This window comes from Urocampus carinirostris, chromosome 15 (assembly GCF_059441175.1).
Source record: "Urocampus carinirostris isolate Australia breed hairy pipefish chromosome 15, RoL_Ucar_1.0, whole genome shotgun sequence".
NCBI lineage: Eukaryota > Metazoa > Chordata > Actinopteri > Syngnathiformes > Syngnathidae > Urocampus > Urocampus carinirostris.
In genome coordinates, this window is record NC_142363.1 from 30077443 (window position 1) to 30098222 (window position 20780).

At 40.8% G+C, this 20780-nt stretch overlaps 2 protein-coding genes across 4 annotated transcripts in view; one reads left to right on the forward strand and one right to left on the reverse strand.

Moving 5' to 3' along the window:
* The window catches only part of npas3 (neuronal PAS domain protein 3), a 250733-nt gene extending 237757 nt beyond the window's left edge, over positions 1-12976 (forward strand). For all 3 annotated transcript variants that reach the window (XM_088354313.1, XM_088354314.1, XM_088354315.1), the window contains 3 exons: positions 5883-6030; positions 9277-9392; positions 10200-12976. In XM_088354313.1, the coding sequence (XP_088210439.1) occupies positions 5883-6030; positions 9277-9392; positions 10200-11563 (1628 nt within the window). In that variant the 3' untranslated portion in view covers positions 11564-12976. The remainder of the gene's footprint in view (positions 1-5882; positions 6031-9276; positions 9393-10199) is intronic.
* A 4833-nt stretch (positions 12977-17809) lies between these two features.
* sptssa (serine palmitoyltransferase, small subunit A) lies at positions 17810-20215 on the reverse strand. The gene is made up of 2 exons (XM_088354843.1): positions 20047-20215; positions 17810-18174 (listed from the first exon to the last, which is right to left on the reverse strand). Exons 1-2 carry the CDS (start codon positions 20147-20149, stop codon positions 18071-18073), a joined length of 207 nt encoding a protein of 68 aa, XP_088210969.1. The 5' UTR covers positions 20150-20215; the 3' UTR covers positions 17810-18070.
* Between the last annotated feature and the right edge of the window lie 565 nt (positions 20216-20780).

Genomic DNA, 20780 nt, shown 5'->3' on the forward strand with positions numbered 1-20780 from the left:
GTTGCGCTAATTAGTAACAAAAACTAGTTCCCAGATTGAAAAACTTTAAAAGTGTAGGGCACATCCAAAAACAAACGCTTTTAGCGATCACCGTTGTGTGGTAAACAACACTTGCATATTACAAAGCTTCCCGAAAAGACTCGTTTTTAAGAAAACTGAGGAAAACGGCTTTTTGTGAAAGGAAGCATTTCCAGCAGAGCGTGACAAGAATAGTGTGTTTTGCCTGTTAAGTAGACAGGACCGAGATAAGCTCTGTCTTTTTCTTGTCTGCCCTATCTTTTCTTGAGTGGAGAAAATTAAAAATGTCAACAATCAATCAATTTTCTCTAGCTTGTAATCAATGTTCCCTCTAAGCTGCATGTGTGCGCAATTGCGCACTACCCAGGGCTCGAAATTGCTCATTAAGAAGCGAATTAAGTCAAAGTTACAGTGCATGAAGGTAAAAATACACGGGTTCCCCTGACGTTGTGTCTAAATGCGGTATTTGGAAGTCAACGTCGACGTAGAACCAAGTTGAGTAAAGTCAGTCGAGTTTTTCGAGAACCGGCTTCTTCGGCTCGGCTCACTAAACAGGAACCGGCTCTTTGGGTCCCAAACGACTCTTCGGGTTGTTTTTGCTTCTTTCATCCCTATATGACCAAATATTATGTAAAACTATGCACAAAATGATTAAAAAGAAGGGGGGGAATAGAAAAAAAAAGAAAAAATACCAAATTGAAAAAGTAGTGAAAAGCTGAGAAAAAAAGAAACAAAAGGAAAAGAAAAAAAGAAGGAAAAATTCAGAAAAAAATCCAGAAAAAAAGAAAAGAAACAAACAAAGGAAAAAAGTAAATAGAGAACAAAAAGAAAAAAGTAACAGCTCGGAAAAAATAAACACAATGAGATTTTTTTTAAAAGAATTTTAAAAAAAAGTAGAAAAAAAAAGCACGGAAAAAAGGAGAAAAAGTTTGTGTTGCATTCAAATACTTTCCAATTATACCAAGTGAATCTTGTTGCCAACATTGTACTTCCACTAAAAAATGTGATTAAATACAGGTGTGTATCGTGCAACCGACTAAATAAGCCCCCAAAAATGTTAATATTATGCGACAAAATATATGAGGAAATAAAAAGAAATGGATATCTCGTGAAAGAATTGTAAGAACAAACGGCGTTTGTAGGCCGTACAACCTTTGCAATCGTACATGAGTCAATTCAAAAGAGAAAAATCATTTTGCATTGCCGGAAACTCAGCAAAATGGAACTTGATGTCAAGTTTTGGACATGTTTGATAATGACTTAGTTGCCACACTTGGGATTATGGTTGCTCACTGTTGTTTCAAGCGTTGCTCACCGACTTTGTGTGAACGCTCAGACCCGTAAGGAAAATGACAGGGAACATTGCTTGTAACTAGTTTGCTTAAAACTCATTCAGTGACATACATATAAATGAGTTTTCAGGAGTGTTGTCCCTGAGTGTTTTCATTAAAAAAAAGTTATAAAGGATTTGGCAAAGCTACTCAGTAAGTATCAAGCCCCTGGGAATGATTTCAGTATGAAAAATCACTACTAGGTGACAGGCATGGCTTATTTCTTACTTCTCTCTCTCTCTCTCTCTCTCTCTCTCTCTCTCTCTCTCTCTCTCTCTCTCTCTCTCTGCAGTGTTTTTTCTCCTTCTCCTTCTTTATTTCTTGCCTCTCTCTCTCTCTCTCTGCTGTTTTTTCTCCTTCTCCTCTTTATTTCTTGCTTCTCTCTCTTTCTCCATCTGCAGTTTTTTTTCTCCTTCTCCTTCTTTATTTCTTGCTTCTCTCTCTCTCTCTCTCTCTCTCTTTCTCTCTCCATCTGCAGTTTTTTTCACCTTCTTTATTTCTTTCTTCTCTTTCTTTCTCTCTCCATCTGCAGTTTTTTTTTCTCCTTCTTTATTTCTTGCTTCTCTCTCTCTCTCTCTCTCCATCTGCAGTTTTTTCTCCTTCTCCTTCTTTATTTCTTGCTTCTCTCTCTCTCTCCATCTGCATTTTTTTTCTCCTTCTCCTTCTTTATTTCTTGCTTCTCTCTCTCTCTCCATCTGCTGTTTATTTTTCTCCTTCTTCTTTATTTCTTGCTTCTCTCTCTCTCTCTCTCTCTCTCTCTCTGCTGTTTTTTTCTCCTTTTCCTTCTTTATTTCTTGCTTCTCTCTCTCTTTCTCCATCTGCAGTTTTTTTTCTTCTTCTCCTTTTTTATTTCTTGCTTCTCTCTCTCTTTCTCTCTCCATCTGCAGTTTTTTTCTCCTTCTCCTTCTTTATTTCTTGCTTCTCTCTCTTTCTCTCTCCATCTGCATTTTTTTTTTCTCCTCCTCGTTCTTTATTTCTTGCTTCTCTCTCTTTCTCTCTCCATCTGCAGTTTTTTTCTCCTTCTCCTTCTTTATTTCTTGCTTCTCTCTCTCTCCATCTGCAGTTTTTTTCTCCTTCTTCTTTATTTCTTGCTTCTCTCTCTCTCTCTCTCTCTCTCCATCTGCAGTTTTTTTTCCCCTTCTTTATTTCTTGCTTCTCTCTCTCTCTCTCTCTCCATCTGCAGTTTTTTTTCCCCTTCTTTATTTCTTGCTTCTCTCTCCATCTGCAGTTTTTTTTCTCCTTCTTTATTTCTTGCTTCTCTCTCTCTCTCTCTCTCCCTCTCTATCTGCTGTTTTTTTTCTCCTTCTCTTTCAACATACTTGAGTTTTTTTTTGTGAGTAAGATAAAAGCAGATAGGCGCAGTGGAAAATAAAGCAAAGTAAGGCTCTGTTTAAACTCAGTTGGGCTTTGTTAACTGTGGGGTCTAAATCGACCCCTTCCATGTTGTGGGAGAGCTATTTCAAAAGTTAGCTAACGCTAGAAAAATACGCCAAGCATTTTTTACAACTGGCAGTTGGAGAGGGGGAGGGGCCAGGAGAGGAGGAACTCACCCGCGCCCGTCTCCTGGCCACGCTCCTTAACTCTGGGGGGCTTTCCCCCCCTTCAAACCCTATTTTATTAAAGTAGAACAAAGACAAAGACCAATATTTGAAACAGAGAAACTAATACCATCTGGTTAGAAATACACTTTTGAGGAAATAGTTTAAGCCTACTTTACATGAACTCGTACTTAATGGAGGAGATATCTCATCTCATTAGCCGTACCACTTATCCTCATTAGGGTCGCGGGGGGGCTGGAGCCCATCCCAGCCATCTCCGGGCAGTGGGCAGGGGACACCCTGAACTGGTTGCCAGCCAATTGCAGGGCGCAGGGACAGACAACTCATTTGCTCATTCACACCTAGGGACAATTTGGACCGGCCAATTCACCTGAAATGCATGTTTTTGGAACGTGGGAGGAAACCCACGCAAGCACGGGGAGAACATACAAACTCCGCACAGGAAGTCTGGAGCTGGATTTGAACCCTGGACAGGTTCCCATGACATGAACTGTGCCGCACAAGCGCTAACCACTGCTCCGCCGTGCTGCCCTGGAGGAGATATTTCAATTTCAATATTTAAGGACACATCCAACGACGCACACCGGAAGTAGTCATGGATGCAGGAAGGCGGGACAAAACGAGAAGCCTGATCCCTTTTATGGCTTGTCGCCTCGGGCCGGGCCTGGGGCCATTTTTCCTTTGGCTCATTTTACCTTCGTTAGCCGCCGACTTGTTTTTTACACACAAGCGCAGTTTGCGTTTCATCAGAATGCGTCGCCATGGCAACTTACCTGCCATTTTGTCCCAAAATTTGTCAAGGGACGGTTACTTTTGTGTAGACGAATCTGCGGCCCGCAGGCCAACTGTGGCCCGTGGTGTCATTTTGTGTGACCTGGGAAACCATAGTGAGAGAAGCACAAGAGAAAAATGAGCCTCGATGACTTGTAGTTTAAAATATGTCCACTGGGTGTCGTCAAAGCCAGGAGCCACTTGCAAAGCACCCACTGTAGCTGAGAACATTGAGTAAACCCATTCTGTTGGTATTTTGACACCCCTGGTGTAGACGATTTATTTTTTTATGACTCTCTTTCTGTCTTTATTCCTCCCTTTCTTTATCTCCCTATTTTAATCTTTCTTTCTCTCTTTATTTCTCTCCTTTTTTTCTTCATCTCTCTATTTGTTACCCCCTTATTCATTTAGCTTCAACCTTCTGGTCCGTGAGTTTTTTTTCCTACCATGGGGCCCCTGAGCTCAAATGAGTTTGACACTCCCGGTGTAGATGATCCATTTCTTTTTGAGTGACTCTATTTCGTTATTTTTTTTCTACTTTTCTTTCTATTTTTTCTCTTTTTCTCTGTCTCTTTCGTATTCTCTTTTTCATCTGTTATTCTTTCGCCTTTTTTCTTTCTCTCCTTTTTTTTGTCTTTTTCTCTCGAATTTACTGATCTAGTCCCATGAGATTTTTTTTACTATGGGCCTCCTGAGCTCAAATGAGTTTGACACCCCTGGTGTAGAAGATCCATTTTTTTTAGTGTTTGAGTGACTCTGTCTTTCCTGCTTTCTCTCTCTCTCTCTCTCTCTCTATCTATCTGCTGTTTTTTTCTCCTTCTCCTTCTTTATTTCTTGCTTCTCTCTGTCTCTTTCTCTCTCCATCTGCAGTTTTTTTCTCCTTCTCCTTCTTTATTTCTTGTTTCTCTCTCTCTTTCTCTCTCCATCAGCAGTTTTTTTCTCCTTCTCTTTCTTTATTTCTCTCTCTCTGTCTCTCTGTCTCTCTCTCCCTCTGCTGTTTTTTTTCTCCTTCTCTTTCTTTATTTCTCTCTCTCTGTCTAGCTGTTGTTTTTTCCCCTTTTCCTTCTTTATTCCTTGCTTCTCTCTCTCTCTCTGTTTTTTTTCTCTTTCTCTCTTTTTCTGTATTTTGTTTTCTCACGTTCTCCATCTCTGTCTCTCTGTCTATTTGTCTTCTATTTCTCCTTATTTTTCTCTTTCTCTTCCTTTCTCTCTCATCTACTGGTCCGGCCTACCCTGTGGCCCCTGAGCTTGAGCGATTGGTGTAGACCACAGGTGTCAAACAGGCGGCCCGCGGGCCAGATCAGGCCCACCAATGGTTTACATTTGGCCCGCAAAACAGTGAGAGAAGCGCAAGAGGAAAATGAGCTGTAGTTTTTAATATTTCCACCGGATGTCACCAAAGCCAGGTAACACTTGCAAAACAATTGTGGTAGAATTTCTCCATTTCTCTCTGACTCACTTTTTTTTCCTTCCTCTTTTTCTTTCTCCTGTTCCCTCTCTCTTTCTCTCTTTTTCTCTATTTCTCTCTCCCTCTCTAACTCTTTCTTTTTCTCTGTCTTGCTCTCTATTTTCTCTCTCTAATTTATACTTTCTCACCCTCTTTCTTTCCCTTTTCTGACCTCTCTCTCTTTCTCTCTCTCTCACCTCACTTTGTCTTTTTCTCCCGCTGACTTTATCTTTCTGTCGTTTCACTTCTCTCATTCTTTTTATCTTTCTCTTTTTTCACTTTATTTTTCTCTCTATTTTAATTTCCCCCTTCTTCTCTATTCATTTCTTTATTCTGCTCTCTCTTTTTTACTTTCTCCCTTGTTCTCTCTATCTGTTTATCGCTCTCTCTTCCCCCCCTCTCTTTCTTTGTCTTTTTCTCCCTCTCTCTTTCTCTTAAACTTACTGGTCCGGCCCCCGTGAGATTTTTTTTATAGCATTTGTGGCCCCCAGCTAAAACGAGTTTGAAGCGATCATTTTTCCCGTTTGAACACTTGAGTGAAGTTAAAGGGAGGTTTGGAAGTGGAAACTGAGAGGGGAGGGCGCCATCTTTAGAGGAAAGGAAGAGTCACAGCACCACGTGGTGGACAAAAGAGCGCACTGCACCCAAAATGACAAAGCACGTTGGACCTGTCCGTTTCCTCTCAACTTTGTTTTTCTTTTTTTGCGAAATGAGAAATATTACAAGCGTGGGTTTTTCTTTTTTTTGCCCACGCAGTGTTAAACAAAGGGCAGTGCGTGACAAAGTATTACCGTTGGATTCAGCGGAGCGCGGGCTACGTTTGGATCCAGTCCAGCGCCACCATCGCCATTAACGCCAAGAACGCCAGCGACAAGAACATCATCTGGGTCAACTATGTGCTCAGGTTTGTTATCTCTTCAAATTCATAATTATTATTCTTGTGAACGGATTGTGTGATATCTAATTAATGTTGCATTAGAATTACCGTATTTTCCGCACTATAAGGCGCACCTAAAAGTCTTAATTTTTTTCAAAAGCTGACCATGCGCCTTATAATACAGTGCGCCTTATATATGGATCAATATTAGGTCGCAAAGTCTTGCAACTAAGGCAAGCAGCCGCCGACTAGATTTTCCCCCGAAGGCGAAGTCGTCCGTGGTGTATGCTGGGATTTATTTACCGGCGTTTCATTGGCTAACCAATGTGTCAATCATCATTTGAATCGATCACTATTGGCTAAAGTTATTCGGAGGTCAAGGGGCGGATACTTTTTATCATTTACAGGCTGGCATTGGCTTAAACGGCGAAACAAAGCCTGCAATTGGCCGAAAAAGATGAATGTGTATAGCACGTGGTTTGACTGCATAAAGAAAGCATTTTTTTTACTATTCTGTATTTGTAAATATTTTATTCTCCTGGATTTACTAAACTCACGGATATAAGAGGACCATGGCTGCACATAATTATTGAACACAACGACTTCGGTGAGCTACTCTTGCTATATATTTTCCCTGTATCTTGTTTCAGACTGAACTCGATGTTTCTGTGATAAGCGGTGCAGATAATGGATGGAATGGAGTGTCTATTTTTTAAAATTAAACTCAATTCCAAGTGTTTATTGTCATATGCACGGTAAAGTTGCGAGCGAAAAAGGAAATAGAAACTAAGGAATGGTTGGCATTTCTTGAATCCCAAGACTTTAACCTTCCGAATGATATTTGGAACAATGCATTTGAGTGACATCGTACGGACAACGCATCCGCACGTGTCTACGACACGTATTTGCTTCTTTGCAAGATTTGGGAATGTTAAGGGGGTAATCAGTTGGACTGAATCATCTGACTGTTTTGTCGACGTTCCCATTGTAGCGCCTTATAATCCGGTGCGCCTTATCTATGGAAGATATGGGACCAAAAACTATTTTTGGGGGGTGCGCCCTATAACCCGGTGCGCCCTATAGTGCGGAAAATACGGTACCCATTTTAATAAACCCCCTTGGATTTTTTTCACTCCACACCCACAAAACAGCCTGTATTTCATGCTTTCTAAAGTTATTATGAGTTAAAGCTTTAAAGCTTCTTTAGCACTTGAGTTAAACCAGTAACTTTTGAATTAAAGTTGCTATTCCAGAGTTAATGCTTTAAAGCGTTAGTACTACCCCATATTAAATACCCCCCTTGGGTATTTTCACTCTACATTCACTAAAAAGCTAGTATTCAATGCTCTCTAAAGTTATCTTGAGTTAAAGCTTAAATACTTATTTAGCACTCAAGTTAAAGCAGTAACTCTTGAATTAAAGCTGCTATTCTAGAGTTAATGCTTTAAAGCGTTAGTATTACCCCATTTTAAATAACCCTTTGAATTTTTTACACTCCACACCCACAAAACGGCTTGTATTTCATGCTTTTTAAAGTTAACTTGAGTTAAAGCTTTAAGACTACTTCAGCACTTGAGTTAAAGCAGTAACTCTTGAATTAAAGCTGCTATTCCAGAGTTAATGCTTTAAAGCCCTAGTAATACCCCATTTTAAATACCCCCCTTGGATTTTTTTTTCTCTCCACTCCTTCAAAACAGCTAGAATTTTATGCTTTCTAAAGTTAACTCAAGTAAAAGCTTTAAGACTTATTTAGCACTTAAGTTAAAGCAGTAACTTATTAATTAAAGCTGCAATTATAGAGTTAATGCTTTAAAGCGCTGGTATTACCCCATTCTAAATACCCCTCTTGGATTTTTTTCTCTCCACACCCACAAAACGGCTAGTATTCAATGCTTTCTAAAGTTAACTTGAGTTAAAACTTTAAGGCTTCTTTGGCACTTGAGTTAAAGCAGTAATGCTTGAATTAAAGCTGCTTTAAAGCTGATATTCCAGAGTTAATGCTTTAAAGCACTAGTATTACCCCATTTTCAATAACCCTTTGGATTTTTTCACACTCCACACCCACAAACGGCTAGTATTCAATGTCATGTCAAGTTTAAATTAACTTGAGTTAAAGCTTAAACGCTTCTTTAGCACTGGAGTTAAAGCAGTAACTCTTGAACTAAAGCTGCTATTCCAGAGTTAATGCTTTAAATCGTTATTATTACCCCATTCTAAATACCCCCCCTTGGATTTTTTTTCTCTCCACTCCTGCAAAACAGCTAGAATTTTATGCTTTCTAAAGTTAACTCGAGTAGAAGCTTTAAGACTTATTTAGCACTTAAGTTAAAGCAGTAACTTATTAATTAAAGCTGCAATTATAGAGTTAATGCTTTTCTATCCACGCCCACAAAACAGCTAGTATTCAATGCTTTCTAATGTCATCTTGAGTTAAAACTTTAAGGCTGAGTTAAAGCAGTAACTCTTGCATTAAAGCTGAGTTAATGCTTTTATTCCAGAGTTAATGCTTTAAAGCACTAGTATTACCCCATTTTAAATAACCCTTTAGATTTTTTTACACTCCACAGCCACAAAACAGATTGTATTCAATGCTTTCTAAAGTTAACTTGAGTTAAAACTTTAAGGCTGCTTTAGCACTTGAGTTAAAGCAGTAACTCTTGCATTAAAGCTGCTTTAAAGCTTTTCTTCCAGAATTAATGCTTTAAAGCATTAGTATTACCGAGTTTTAAATACCCCCTTGGATTTATTCATTCCACACCCTCAAAACGGCTAGTATTCAATGCTTTCTTAAATTAACTTGAGTTAAAGCTTCAAGGCTTCTCTAGCACTTGAGTTAATGCGCTAACTCTTGCATTAAAGCTGCTTTAAAACTTTTATTCCAGAGTTAATGCTTTAAAGCGCTAGTATTACCCCATTTTAAATAACCCTTTGTATTTTTACACTCCACAACCACAAAACAGCTCAAAAGTTAACTTGAGTTAAAGCTTTGACTCATGAGTTAAGGGTTAAAAGATACTTTTAACTATTGCATTAAAGTTTTAACACAAGAGTTGATGCTTTAGAGCACTCATGTTTTTTATAAATCAATCAATTTAACATTATTTCAACATTTGTTTACATTTAGATTTTAGTAACGATTTGTGTTCACTTATTTTGTACTTATAACAATTTTGACTTTATATTTTTAGCGAGTTAACTCGTTTTTTCTCGTGTTTTCGAGTGCATTTGTCCTTCCTATCGACGCACGTGACGTTTTCCTGTGTGTGTCCTCAGTAATCACGAATACAAGGAGACGCCCATGGACTTTGTCCAAATGCCGAGTCTTCCGGGAAAGAATACGGATTCTTCGGATTCCTCCGACTCGGACGCCGAGTCCAAAGAAATCCCCGGTAAATCTGACTTATTCCAAACAGGAAGTGAGAAGAATTTTCAGGGTTTGTACGGGTGCCTGAAATCCTTGAAAATGCTTGGATTTTAGTGTGTTTTCAAGGATTGTAAAGTGTTTGTTAATGCTTGGAATTGTTGCCATGTTTCTCAACAAATCTGCTAAACAAATATATGCTGACACTGTTCTCTAGTGGGTTCGCTTTGCCATTGAATTTCTTCTTCCCACGTGTTCAACGACAGCTGGTATCAGTTTGTGTAGTCCTCTCCTAGAAGTGTTATCGCCCCCTACGGGTCATGCCAAAGAGTACAGATGCATGCTATTAAGCCGTGATGGATGGGAAAAACAACTCTAGCGGACAGCACATGAATGAGCATTTTAGTTGAAACAAATACCAATATCCAAGACTTTTAAAGATGGTGCTCAATTGCTGTGCCAACTGGCAACGTTCTAAGCCTGATGGTATTTGCTTAGATGAAGACAGAAAATGGCAATGTTTATCTGTAAATCACACGGAGGGACTCGCAGCCCCCAATTTTTTCCAGCATTTGCAGCAAGGTGCATTTCATGTATTTTTTTTAATCAATTTTATGTTAAACTAGGCATCAGTTACGTCAAAGAGTCTCAATATAATAAGTTAGCTAGTTCTAACTAGCTCAGGGATGTCCAAACATCCCACTATCCTTTTACAACACCTCTCCACTCATTCCTATCACATCCTATATCACTGGGGGAAAACTCTTGTTCCGAAATTTTGAGTATCGTACAATAAGGTGTACAAACCCTGTATTTTGTTTGTCTGTCTCACCAGACAATGACAAGCTGGTCCAATCGGAGCGTGGCAAGGACATGGAGGCAGAGTCCCGACTCCAGCAGCTGCGTTGCAGCCAATCGCATTGCTCGTCCGAACAGGAAGTGAAGCGGCCGGAGGAGGCGGAGACGTCCAGCAACCCCGACAGTCCGGACAGCGACGAAAGCCTGGACGCTTCCGAAGCTGAACCGGATGAACCCGAGGACGGCGTGGAGGCAACGGCGAGGATGGACGGCGTCCTGGGCGGCGTCCTCGGGGGTCTTCAGATCAAGGTGGAGCATTACGGCGAGACGGACGAGCATCTCCGGCCTTCGCAGTCGTCTTCGTCAGAAGAGGACGAAGAGGACAACCTAGGCGGTGTGGAAAAGCCCCAGCGACGAAAGAGACGGAAAACGCAGAATTGGGACCGTGCCCGGAGCAGGAAGTTGCGTCTGTCCTCCGCCACACCCAGCCCGGTCCCGCTATTAGACTCCGCGCCCAACCTCCTGGTCGCCGGGTCCCCGGGCGGCGGTGGGGGCACTGCGGCCGCCGTCCTCAAAATCAAGACGGAAATGTCAGAGCCTATCAACTTTGACAACGACAGCAGCATCTGGAACTTTCCCCCCAACCGGGAAATTTCCCGCAACGAGTCGCCGTACAGCATGACGGCCAAACCCACCACCCCCGGCTCGCTCAAGCAGGGGGGCTCCCTGCAGGTCCCCATCCCTGATGCCGTCCTGACCCCGCCCGCCACGGAAGGCGGGGGCGGAGCTAGGAAACCCCCATACAGCGGAAGCTCAACTCCGTCTGGATTAGCGCCACACTCTGGCGGTTCCTCGGCGGACCCCCTGTCGCCCCCTCTGTCGGCGTCCCCCCGGGACAAGCAACAGGGCACCCCGACCACCTCTTCGTCTTCGTTACTCTGCCCCGGCGACCTGGAAGCGCTACAACGCTTACAGTCAACCAACGTCGTCCTGCCCCTGGTCCACCGCGTCACGGGGACCCTGGCCCCCAGCGACAGCACGCCCCCCCGCGTCTACACCACCGGGACCATCCGCTACGCCCCCGCCGACGTCACGCTAGCGATGGCGCCCGGCAGCCTCCTGCCCAACGCCTCGGTGAACTTTGTGGACGCCCCGGGTTTTAGCCTGGATCCCAAGACCCCCATGGAGATGCTGTACCACCACGTGCACCGTCTCAACATGTCGGCCGCCGCCGCTGCCGCCACGGGGCCCTTTGCGGGGTCCCCGGGGGCCGCCGCAGGGACGCAGATGTCCACTGCCGCCGCGGCCGCTAACGTTTTCACCACGGCGGACGGGATTTTCTCCACCCTGCCGTTCCCGGTCTACACGAACGGCATCCAGGCCGAAAGGAAGGACGACTAGGGGGGGCAGCCCAGACCGGGACGGAGACCGGGTTACTGTGCTTTCCGACTCTACTGTGTCGCCATAGGGCAAAGGGTGGAAGGTGGGGATTGAGGTTGGGAGGACTGTAGGAAGGATAAAGGATAATGGACAGAGTGACAACTGAAAGAAGGGACATAAGAGGACCAAGTGTAAGGGAGAAAAGAAAGGGAATTCAAGAACAGCAGAAGGAAAGAGTGATCGTGGAGGATAACCTGAAGGAGCGCCAGACCTTGTGTAGCACTTTTTTAACTCCTCGCTTCTTTTTTGCCGCCATTTTGCTCCGCTGCCAACCTCACTTCCTGTTTGACATGGCTTCCTAGCGAGGACCAAAACAAAACTCACAAGCGACTTGAGAATGTGGAACCACTTCCTGTTGCGCCCTCTCATCCATTTCGGAGTCGACCGTGACACTGAGGTTGAGCCGCTCGCATTAAAACATGATGCTAATGAGATAGCATTTATGCTGATTCGCTAACATTGATGCCCATCGGTTAGCATCTGTGCTCGTCAGATTGCCATGATGCTCGTCAGCTAGCATCAACGTTGAAAGGTTAGTGATGTGGCAAATGAGTTAGCAATAAAGCTGCCGATGAATGGCATGCACATAATAAGTGACGCAGCTAAACTCACAGAGGCTAATCAACTAGTTTTATGCTAATCAATTACAAAAATGAATGCTCATCAGCTAGCATTGGTCCTAATCAGCAATGATAATTGATGAAAATGACTGGAATCTATTGCTAAACAGTTAGCATCACTACTTAGCCTTATTGACAATTGCAGCTAATAAGCAACCTCATTGTTTATCTGGTTGTATTTATGCTAATGATAAGATAATAATGTAGGTAATAAGCTAGGTATAATGCAGACGATGAATGATATGCTCATAACATTCACGTTAATTCAAAAGTGTTACCTTTAAATTTAGTGAAGACGATTGACTAGTTTTTATGCTAATCGGTTAAAACTGATGTTCATCAGCTAGCATTGGTCCTAATCAGCAATGATAATTGGTGAAAATAGCTGGATTCTATTGCTAAACAGTTAGCATCACTGCTTAGCCTTATTGATAATTGAAGCTAATAAGCAACCTCATTGTTAATCTGGTTGTATTTATGCTAATAATAAGCTAATTATGTAGCTAATAAGCTAGGTATAATGCAGCCGATGAATGATATGCTCATAACATTTACGTTAATTCAAAAGTGTTACCTTTAAATTTAGTGAGGACAATTGACTAGTTATGCTAATCGGGTAAAACTGATGTTCATCAGCTAGCATTGGTGCCAATGAGCAAATACAATTGTTGAAATTGAATGTTTATCAATTAGCATCACTGCTTAGAGTACTTGTCTAACCTTTTTGGCGATTGCTGCTAATGAGCCAGCTTTATTCCGACAAAACAGTCATGATGCCAGTCAGCTAGCAGTGATGCTAGTTGGCTGGGTTAATAATATGGCTAATAAACTAGCAATAATGCTGAATGGCATGCTCATAACATGTACATCATTTATAAAGTTACAAAAATGGACGCTCATAAGCTAAAGCTGGTGTTAATAAGCAATTATAATTGATGAAAATGAGCAAAATTGTATTGTATTTTATCAGGTTCGTCTTTATGCTAACTGGCTAGCATGTCTGGTCACATTGAAGTAATTCTTTAGCCTTATTGACATTTGCTGCTAATAAACCCACTTTATTGTTGATATTTTAGCATGTATGCTAATACGTTACTAAAAGTGACACTCATCACGCAGCATTGGACTTCTTCTCTTTCAAGTTTAAATAGCATCGAAGCGGTTAGCATTGATTGACATTGAATACATTTTTAGAATTTCTGCTAATTAGCCAACCTGTAAGCTAATTAGTCACAGCGAGGCAATTGTCTGACTTTATAGATCCTAACGAGCCCGCTTAATGGTTAATATGTTGGCAGTCATGCTAACTGGCTAGCATGTCTGGTAAAATTGTGAATCTTGTAAGTTATTTAGTAACATTGAAGGGATTACCTAGCCTTATTGACATTTGCTGCTAATGAACCCACTTTATTGTTGATATTTTAGCATGTATGCTAATACGTTACGAAAAGTGACGCTCATCAAGCAGCATTGGACTTTTTATTCAAGTTTAAATAGCATCGAAGCAGTTAGCATTGATTGCTATTGAATAAATTATTAGAATTACTGCTAATTAGCCAACATGTAAGCTAATTAGTCACAGCGAAGCAATTGTCTTACTTTATTTATCCTAACGAGCCCCTTTAATTGTTAATCTGTTAGCATACATGCTAACTAGACAGTATTACTGCTATAACTCATGAAAATATTGTTAATCGGCGAGCACCGAGGACCCGACCCTACGCTAAACTGTGAGTTTTGACGCTAATCAACTAGCACAGATGCTAACGAAACAACACAGCTAACTCGAATAATGAATGTCTTGGACTCGGACCGGTTGCTGTTTCATTTGACACTTTTTTCCCCCGTGTTTCTTCCGGAATCTCCTCCAGCAACTCGGTCGACTTCCGTCGGATTCTGGAAAACCTGACTGCACACCCACCGGACGCCTCGTTGCCAAAAAAATACACACGCGCGAAAAAAAAAAAAAGAGGGGGAAAAAAAACCTGGAAAACGTGTGCACTGTGAATCGACGTCATTTGTATTTTTTGCTAAGACGAAAAAAAAAAAATCCCGCAAAAATGTGCTCAGCGCGTAAACGTGTTTTTTTTGTCCCTGATGTGTTTTTTGGTGTCGCTCACGGCCACTTCCTGTTTCTGTGTGCGTTGCTCTGTGCCGTGTGCGCCTCGTCGTCGTCGTCGTGTCTTCTCTGTGCTCCGTGTGAAACCCCAAACGAACCAGGAAGGTGCTGGAGGTTACTGTGCTGCAGGAAATTACAAAAAAATATATATATATACTGAAATATTGGTACTATCGTCTTCATTTTAATGATTTTCATTTTTGGGCTCATCTTCTCTGCTTTGCTTTCGTGCTGTTGTCTTGTTGACTAAACCGCCTGAAATCTCTGTGAAACTAGAGCAAAGCATTCTGGGATTTCAATGGGATAGCGCTTAAAACCTCCCGATGCGCTTTACAATGCGCTTTACACTTCTCCCATTCACAAACTGTGGCCTACCCGCTTATAGGGGTTCAGTGTCTTGCCCAAGGACACTTCGACATTTAACTCGGAAGGGGCCGGGATCGAACCAGCAACCTCTTGGTTCCGAGACGAGCGCTAAACATGCTAATGATAGATTCAGTTCTAACAAACAAAAACATCCTAAATAATTTTTGAAGAAGTGTTATTGATATAAATTCAGATAACTTTTAAATCTGTTAAACGCAAATTGACCACTCTTAAGACTTCTTTCAATTAATATCATTTAGCATGTTAGCTAATGGATTCAATTTTAAATTGAAAAAAAATTCTTTAAAGGCGTTTTCATAAAAATTCCGTACGATTTTTATTTTTTAGATAAGAACTTTCCAAAATGTTAAAAGCAAACTTAACCCAATTACGCTATATGCTAATGAACAGATTAAAGTTGAACAAACAAAAACAACACCATTTTTAACATATTCCAATCAACCCAATTAGCATTTTTGCTAATAAATGGATTTGATTTTAGCAAACACACCCAAAAAAGAAACATTTTTTAAAATTGTATTCATTAAAAATGGAGGGTGGCACGGCAGATGAATGGTTAGCGCGTGTGCGACACAGTTCTGAGGTCATGGGATCGAACCTTCCCGTGTGAGGTTTGCATGTTCTCCCTGTGCTCGTGTGGGTTTCCCTCGGGCACTCCAGTTTTCTCCCACATTCCCCAAAACATGCATGCATTGGCCGGTCCAAATTGTCCCGAGGTGAGAATGAGCGAGTGAGTTGTCTGTGTGTGGCAACCAGTTCAGGGTGTCCCCTGCCCACTGCCCGAAGATGGCTGGGATGGGCTCCAGCATCCCCGTGACCCTACTGAGGATAAGCGGTGCAGATAATGGATAGATGGATGATTAAAAAGGTTCTGTGCTACATTTTCACTCTCCAACAACTTTTTAATCTGTTATACGCAAATTTAACACTCATAGAAAGTGTAAAAAACGCTATTTATAGCTTGTACCCATAATTTAAAGAGACAGTGTGTGAAATGTAACCCCTCCTGATGTTAACAAAAGCAATATTGATAAAAATAATAAGCAAAACTACACGCACTAGTATACACTTGTGTATTTTCTGAAAAATTACTCAAATGATTTAAAATAATTTGTATTATAATAATAATATAGTGAAGTAAAATGGTGTGATTTGGTCACTTTAAGTCTCCGTAGTTTGTGCTTAGTCTATTTCTTTTAATTATACGACAACACTGACATCTACTGGTCACTTTACTTCACAGTCCCTTTACATACAGATTATTTATATCAAACGAATGACGGAAAATAGTCAGATTCAAAATAATTATTTACATTTAACCCCTACATTGCTAAGCAATAATATCAATTGAAGGTTTAAAAAAAACATTTCATTTTACCAGTTGCGCTTTTCCCAGAATGCTTTGCGGCTCCCTGCGTGCGTTGCCCGCATTTCTTAAGGTTCCCGTCAAACAGACTTTTACAAAATTCCCAAACATTTAAAATCTTTATAAAGAGACAGTTTTTTAAAAGAACTGAAAATGTTTTTGCAATAATAAAAAAATAATCTATTTTTCTAGCGCTTTCGGACGAGTCTTGCGAGCGCTTGTCTTTCAAGCTGATCAGTAGCGAACATTATCATCATTATTAATCAAATATATTTTCCCGGGAACCGACAAATGCGTTTAACGAACGCCTAGCAGGGGAAAATTTCATTTTTTTTTCTTTTCTCCGTTCCGTGTTTGTGGGTGAAAACTTGAAAATTGCGGCTGCTGTCCCCATCATTTAAATGTGAAGAAAAATGGTGTCTTGTGTTTTTGAATTTCTTCTTTTTTTATATATAAGAGACCAGGAGAAGAAAAGGACAGGGCTCTTCTCTTATATCAATGTTAACAGTGTTATTCAAGATAAAATAATGTAAAGAGTGGGAAAAAAAACTCAACAAACCACGGTACATTTCTATTTTTTGCCTCGCAGAAGAGGAAAAAGATGCTAACAGATGCTAACTGAGTGCCTGCCTTGTTTTGGTTTTGTTTTATCCGATTCCTTCTCGTGTTTTATGTCGTCCGACCATCGAAAATGCTGCAAACTGAGCGTGTGCAAACCTCATTTTTATAACGGTTCTTCTTTTCTACGTTTACTAAGTTGGCGTCACTTCCGACATCTCGCAGGAGACATTTTCACAATAAAAAAAAATCTTTCTCTTCGACTTGTTTGCTGGGTTTTCATCGGGATTTGAAACCTTTTTTTGTAATTTTACGTAATAATACACCATTTGAGTACAGTAGACCCCCAGGATACGACATGAACCTGTTCTGAGGTGGAGATCGCAAAGTGAAATTGTCGTACAGCAGGGGCTAGAAACCTATGTCGCTCAGATAAAAAATACAAAATATAAAGTACCACTTTAATGTATGATACTTGGACATGATTAGATATAATTTACTAATTATAATGCATATATCAGAAAAAATAACATCTTATTTACCTTAGGTGTGACCTGACTTGAGCTGGTCAAGTGGAGTAGCGGGTGGATGCAGAGAATGGGAGGACTCTGTTAAAACAAAACTGATCATCAATAGGTGACAGACACGATTCTCAGCGAAGGTAATGATGCATATGCAAAACCTCATTTTTTTATGTTTCTTGGTTTCCACATTTACTAAGTTGGTGTCATTTCCGACATCTTGCAAGAGACATTTTCACACACAAAAAAAATTGAGTTTTTGTTAGGGTTTTCATCGGGAAGTGACAATTTCATAGGGAATGATAAGTTCCTTAAAACACACAATGAGAGTACAGTAGACCTTAGGCAACATCAATCTATCATGAGGTGTGGATCGCAGAGTGAAATTGCCATAAAGCAGGGAATTGAAACGTATGTATCTCCAAAACCCCATTACCGCAGATGAAAACATTAAAATAATGTATAGTAATAATATACGTGCACATGATCAAATAAAAAATATACATGTAAAGGAAATATTACATTATTTTTACCTTTGGTTTTACCTGACTTGAGCTGGTCAAGTGGAGTAGCTGGTGGATGAACTCTTAATTTTGTTAGTTACCACCAGAGGGTGACAAATTTTCCACCACCATGTAAACAAAGCATTAAACAAATTTATTCCCCGTTCCCTATAGTTTACATGACACAATCTTAAACAACAAACCATTTGAATATATCTTGACATATACAGTGTTGACTTTACAGAAAATAAGCTTTCAAATACATATTCTTAGAGGAATGATATCTTGGTCCACGTGAAGGACATGAAAAGCAGTCCCAAAAATGTCCACAAGGTGGCAGGTGACGTTTTGTCCGCCTAGAGACCCGAATGGTGGTGGTCCGGGCAGGTTGAAGTCACTGGACCATCTGGAAGTAGCGCATGATAGCCATGATGTGCTGCGGCATGAAGACGTAGCCCGTGTAGACCGCCATGCCCGCCACACTGACCAGCAGCGAGTCTGACGAGTGCACGTTTAAGGACCACACACGCAAAAATCAAAGACCGTAAAAAATGTGGGAGGGGTCAGGAAATCAGGTAAAACAAGTATGTTAAGGTGTCACACCAACAGACCCCATTTTGGCTGTAGGTCGTTAAAGAATCCTTTATACGGAAGCTTATTAAACATAATGAAGTCACTGTTTAAAAACTTTGGCATGAAAACCCACAAAAAAACTGTAAACACCCAAAAACTCTAGCAAAGCAACTTGTAGAATACCGAAGTTGAGTTTCTTCCTAAAAATTTGCACATGCCTTTAATTAGGTGCAGTCTGTCGTCCGGAATTTAATATACATGTAAAAGAAAAATGAATTTTTATTCACCCTGGTGTGACATTACTTGAACCGGTACAATTGGGTAGCAGATGAGTGCAGAGAGGGGAGGGTAGTCTATCCCTTAGATTCCCTTGACTTAAATCGCTTCCTTGTGTTTAATAAAAGACCCAATCGTCAATTAGTTACGGCAAAATTCTACAGTGAGGGTAGCCAATCATGAGCCTTCTTCAAATTTCTTGATTCTGCAAGCTTTGTCTCCACGGTTATCATGTTTTTGCTTCTCCTTTTAGCATCACTGCAAGCTTTAAGACCCAAAGTGAATACAGTACAAGAAATATAGTATTCTATCGCCGACTCGCAAAGTCTTAATGAATCACTCAAGAATAAAGGGGAAAAAGGATTCTGAGCTGAATGAAAAGGCATTGTGGAAGGTAATTTAGCCAAAAGCATAACTGTATTTTCATTATGCAAATTAATAGCATACCAGCATCTTATATGACAACAGGCCATGTACAATTAAATATTCTAGTTCCACTGACAGAAAATGTTGCTTATTTTAAGCAATCTTATTTTGAGTGTACTGAAAGTATATCTATCAGAGATAAATACACGAGGGCAGCACGGCGGCGCGGTGGTTAGCGCGTGTGCGGCACAGTTCTGAGGTCATGGGTTCAAATCCAGCTACCAACCTTCCTGTGCGGAGTTTGCATGTTCTCCCCGTGCTTGCGTGGGTTTCCTTCGGGCACTCCGGTTTCCTCCCACATTCCAAAAAAAAACATGCATGTCAGGTTAATTGGCCGGTCCAAATTATCCCTAGGTGTGAATGAGCGAGCGAATTGTCTGTTCCTGTGTGCCCTGCGACTGGCTGGCAACCAGTTCAGAGTGTCCCCTGCCCGAAGAAAGCTGGGATGGGCTCCAGCAGCCCCGCGACCCTACTGAGGATAAGCGATGCAAATAATGGATGGATGAATGGATAAATACACGAAAATATCAAATACTGGTCAAAAATTAAAGCGACACACCCGTTTTGGGGTTCATTTGTTAACTTTTCTTACGTGATGTTTAGTTCAACATCCCTAAAACAAAAATAAATGTGGGGGAAAAAAAAAGATTGAATGTTTATAAACAACATATTCACTAAAAAGTGCGTTTGGTGACGTCATAGTAAAAGATGCGCGCGCATTCGTCGTTGTCAAACAGCTCCGACTGATGCTACTTTCAAAGAAATCCTGTTTAGCAACCAATTGCTTCCGTGATATCAATTCTGCGTCATAAACAAAACCAAAGAAGTTAACAAATAGCAAATGCCTCCCTTTTTCCTTTTAGGGGTGTTTGAAAACACTGTTTACTCCTGAGTGTTTTATTGCTAACTTCAACGTTGGGAAAGTAACCAAACAAGCGTGCCCATATATTAGATTACATATATATACTTAATGGTGCGCTAATGCACAAAGTTATAAATACGAGGCATGTTGAATGCAACACGGAAGCAGAAGAGCTACAAGTTAATACCGGACATAGACGCGTCTATGGTACGAGCGGAACGTAAAAAGGATACTGAAAACTGTCCTCTCCCACGGCTCCAGCATGTAGAGAGCAGTCACCAAAAGGTACTGGCGGTAGAACCACGACAAATTCTTCCAACAGTCGGCGAGAGCCATGTTTAGAACTTGTGCTAATGGCTAGCCTGCCACCCCTTGCTAAGGAGGATATGTATTTCCGGTTTCATGTAACGTCAACCAATCAGGAGGCAGATATTGACAAGAGGCAAAAGTGTCATCTCCCCTATTTTATACAGTATAATTTGTGTTCTTTTTGGTCACGTTACATTCGAAAGTTACTGTTTGTAAATAATTCTATAAAAACAAGAGGCAGAAATGATCGTTTTAACAAACTGAGTACCATAGTGTGTCGCAGAGATGCGTCAACAAGTTCGCCATTTTGGATGTGGCCGCATCACTGTAATACAGTGGAACCTCGTTAGTTCGCGGTTCCAATTTCGCGGGTTCAGAGCTTCGCGGGTCTAAAATTGTATGGTACAATTTTATTTATGCATGTATGCATTACTGTAATCTTAAACCCCCAGAAATCGAAATTATAAATGTTAATTTGTTGCGCAAAATGACGGACTAATTATGTTAGCTAATTGTAGTGTTTGCTTGTTTTTGAAAGCTGATAACAATTATTGGTTGTTCGTAAGTAAATTGTTTGGTAGAAAAGTGTTCTAGACCCTCAGTTGTTATTGTAAACAGACATATTTTACAGGTTTTTTTTTTTTTGTTATAACATGAA

Excerpts from the sequence above, each read along its gene's own strand:
- sptssa (XM_088354843.1), bottom strand. The coding sequence starts at position 20,149 with ATGGCTCTCGCCGACTGTTGGAAGAATTTGTCGTGGTTCTACCGCCAG. Across the intron at positions 18,175-20,046 it reads GTGGGAGAGGACAGTTTTCA|ACTCGCTGCTGGTCAGTGTG; the intron begins GTATCCTTTTTA and ends TGCACTCGTCAG.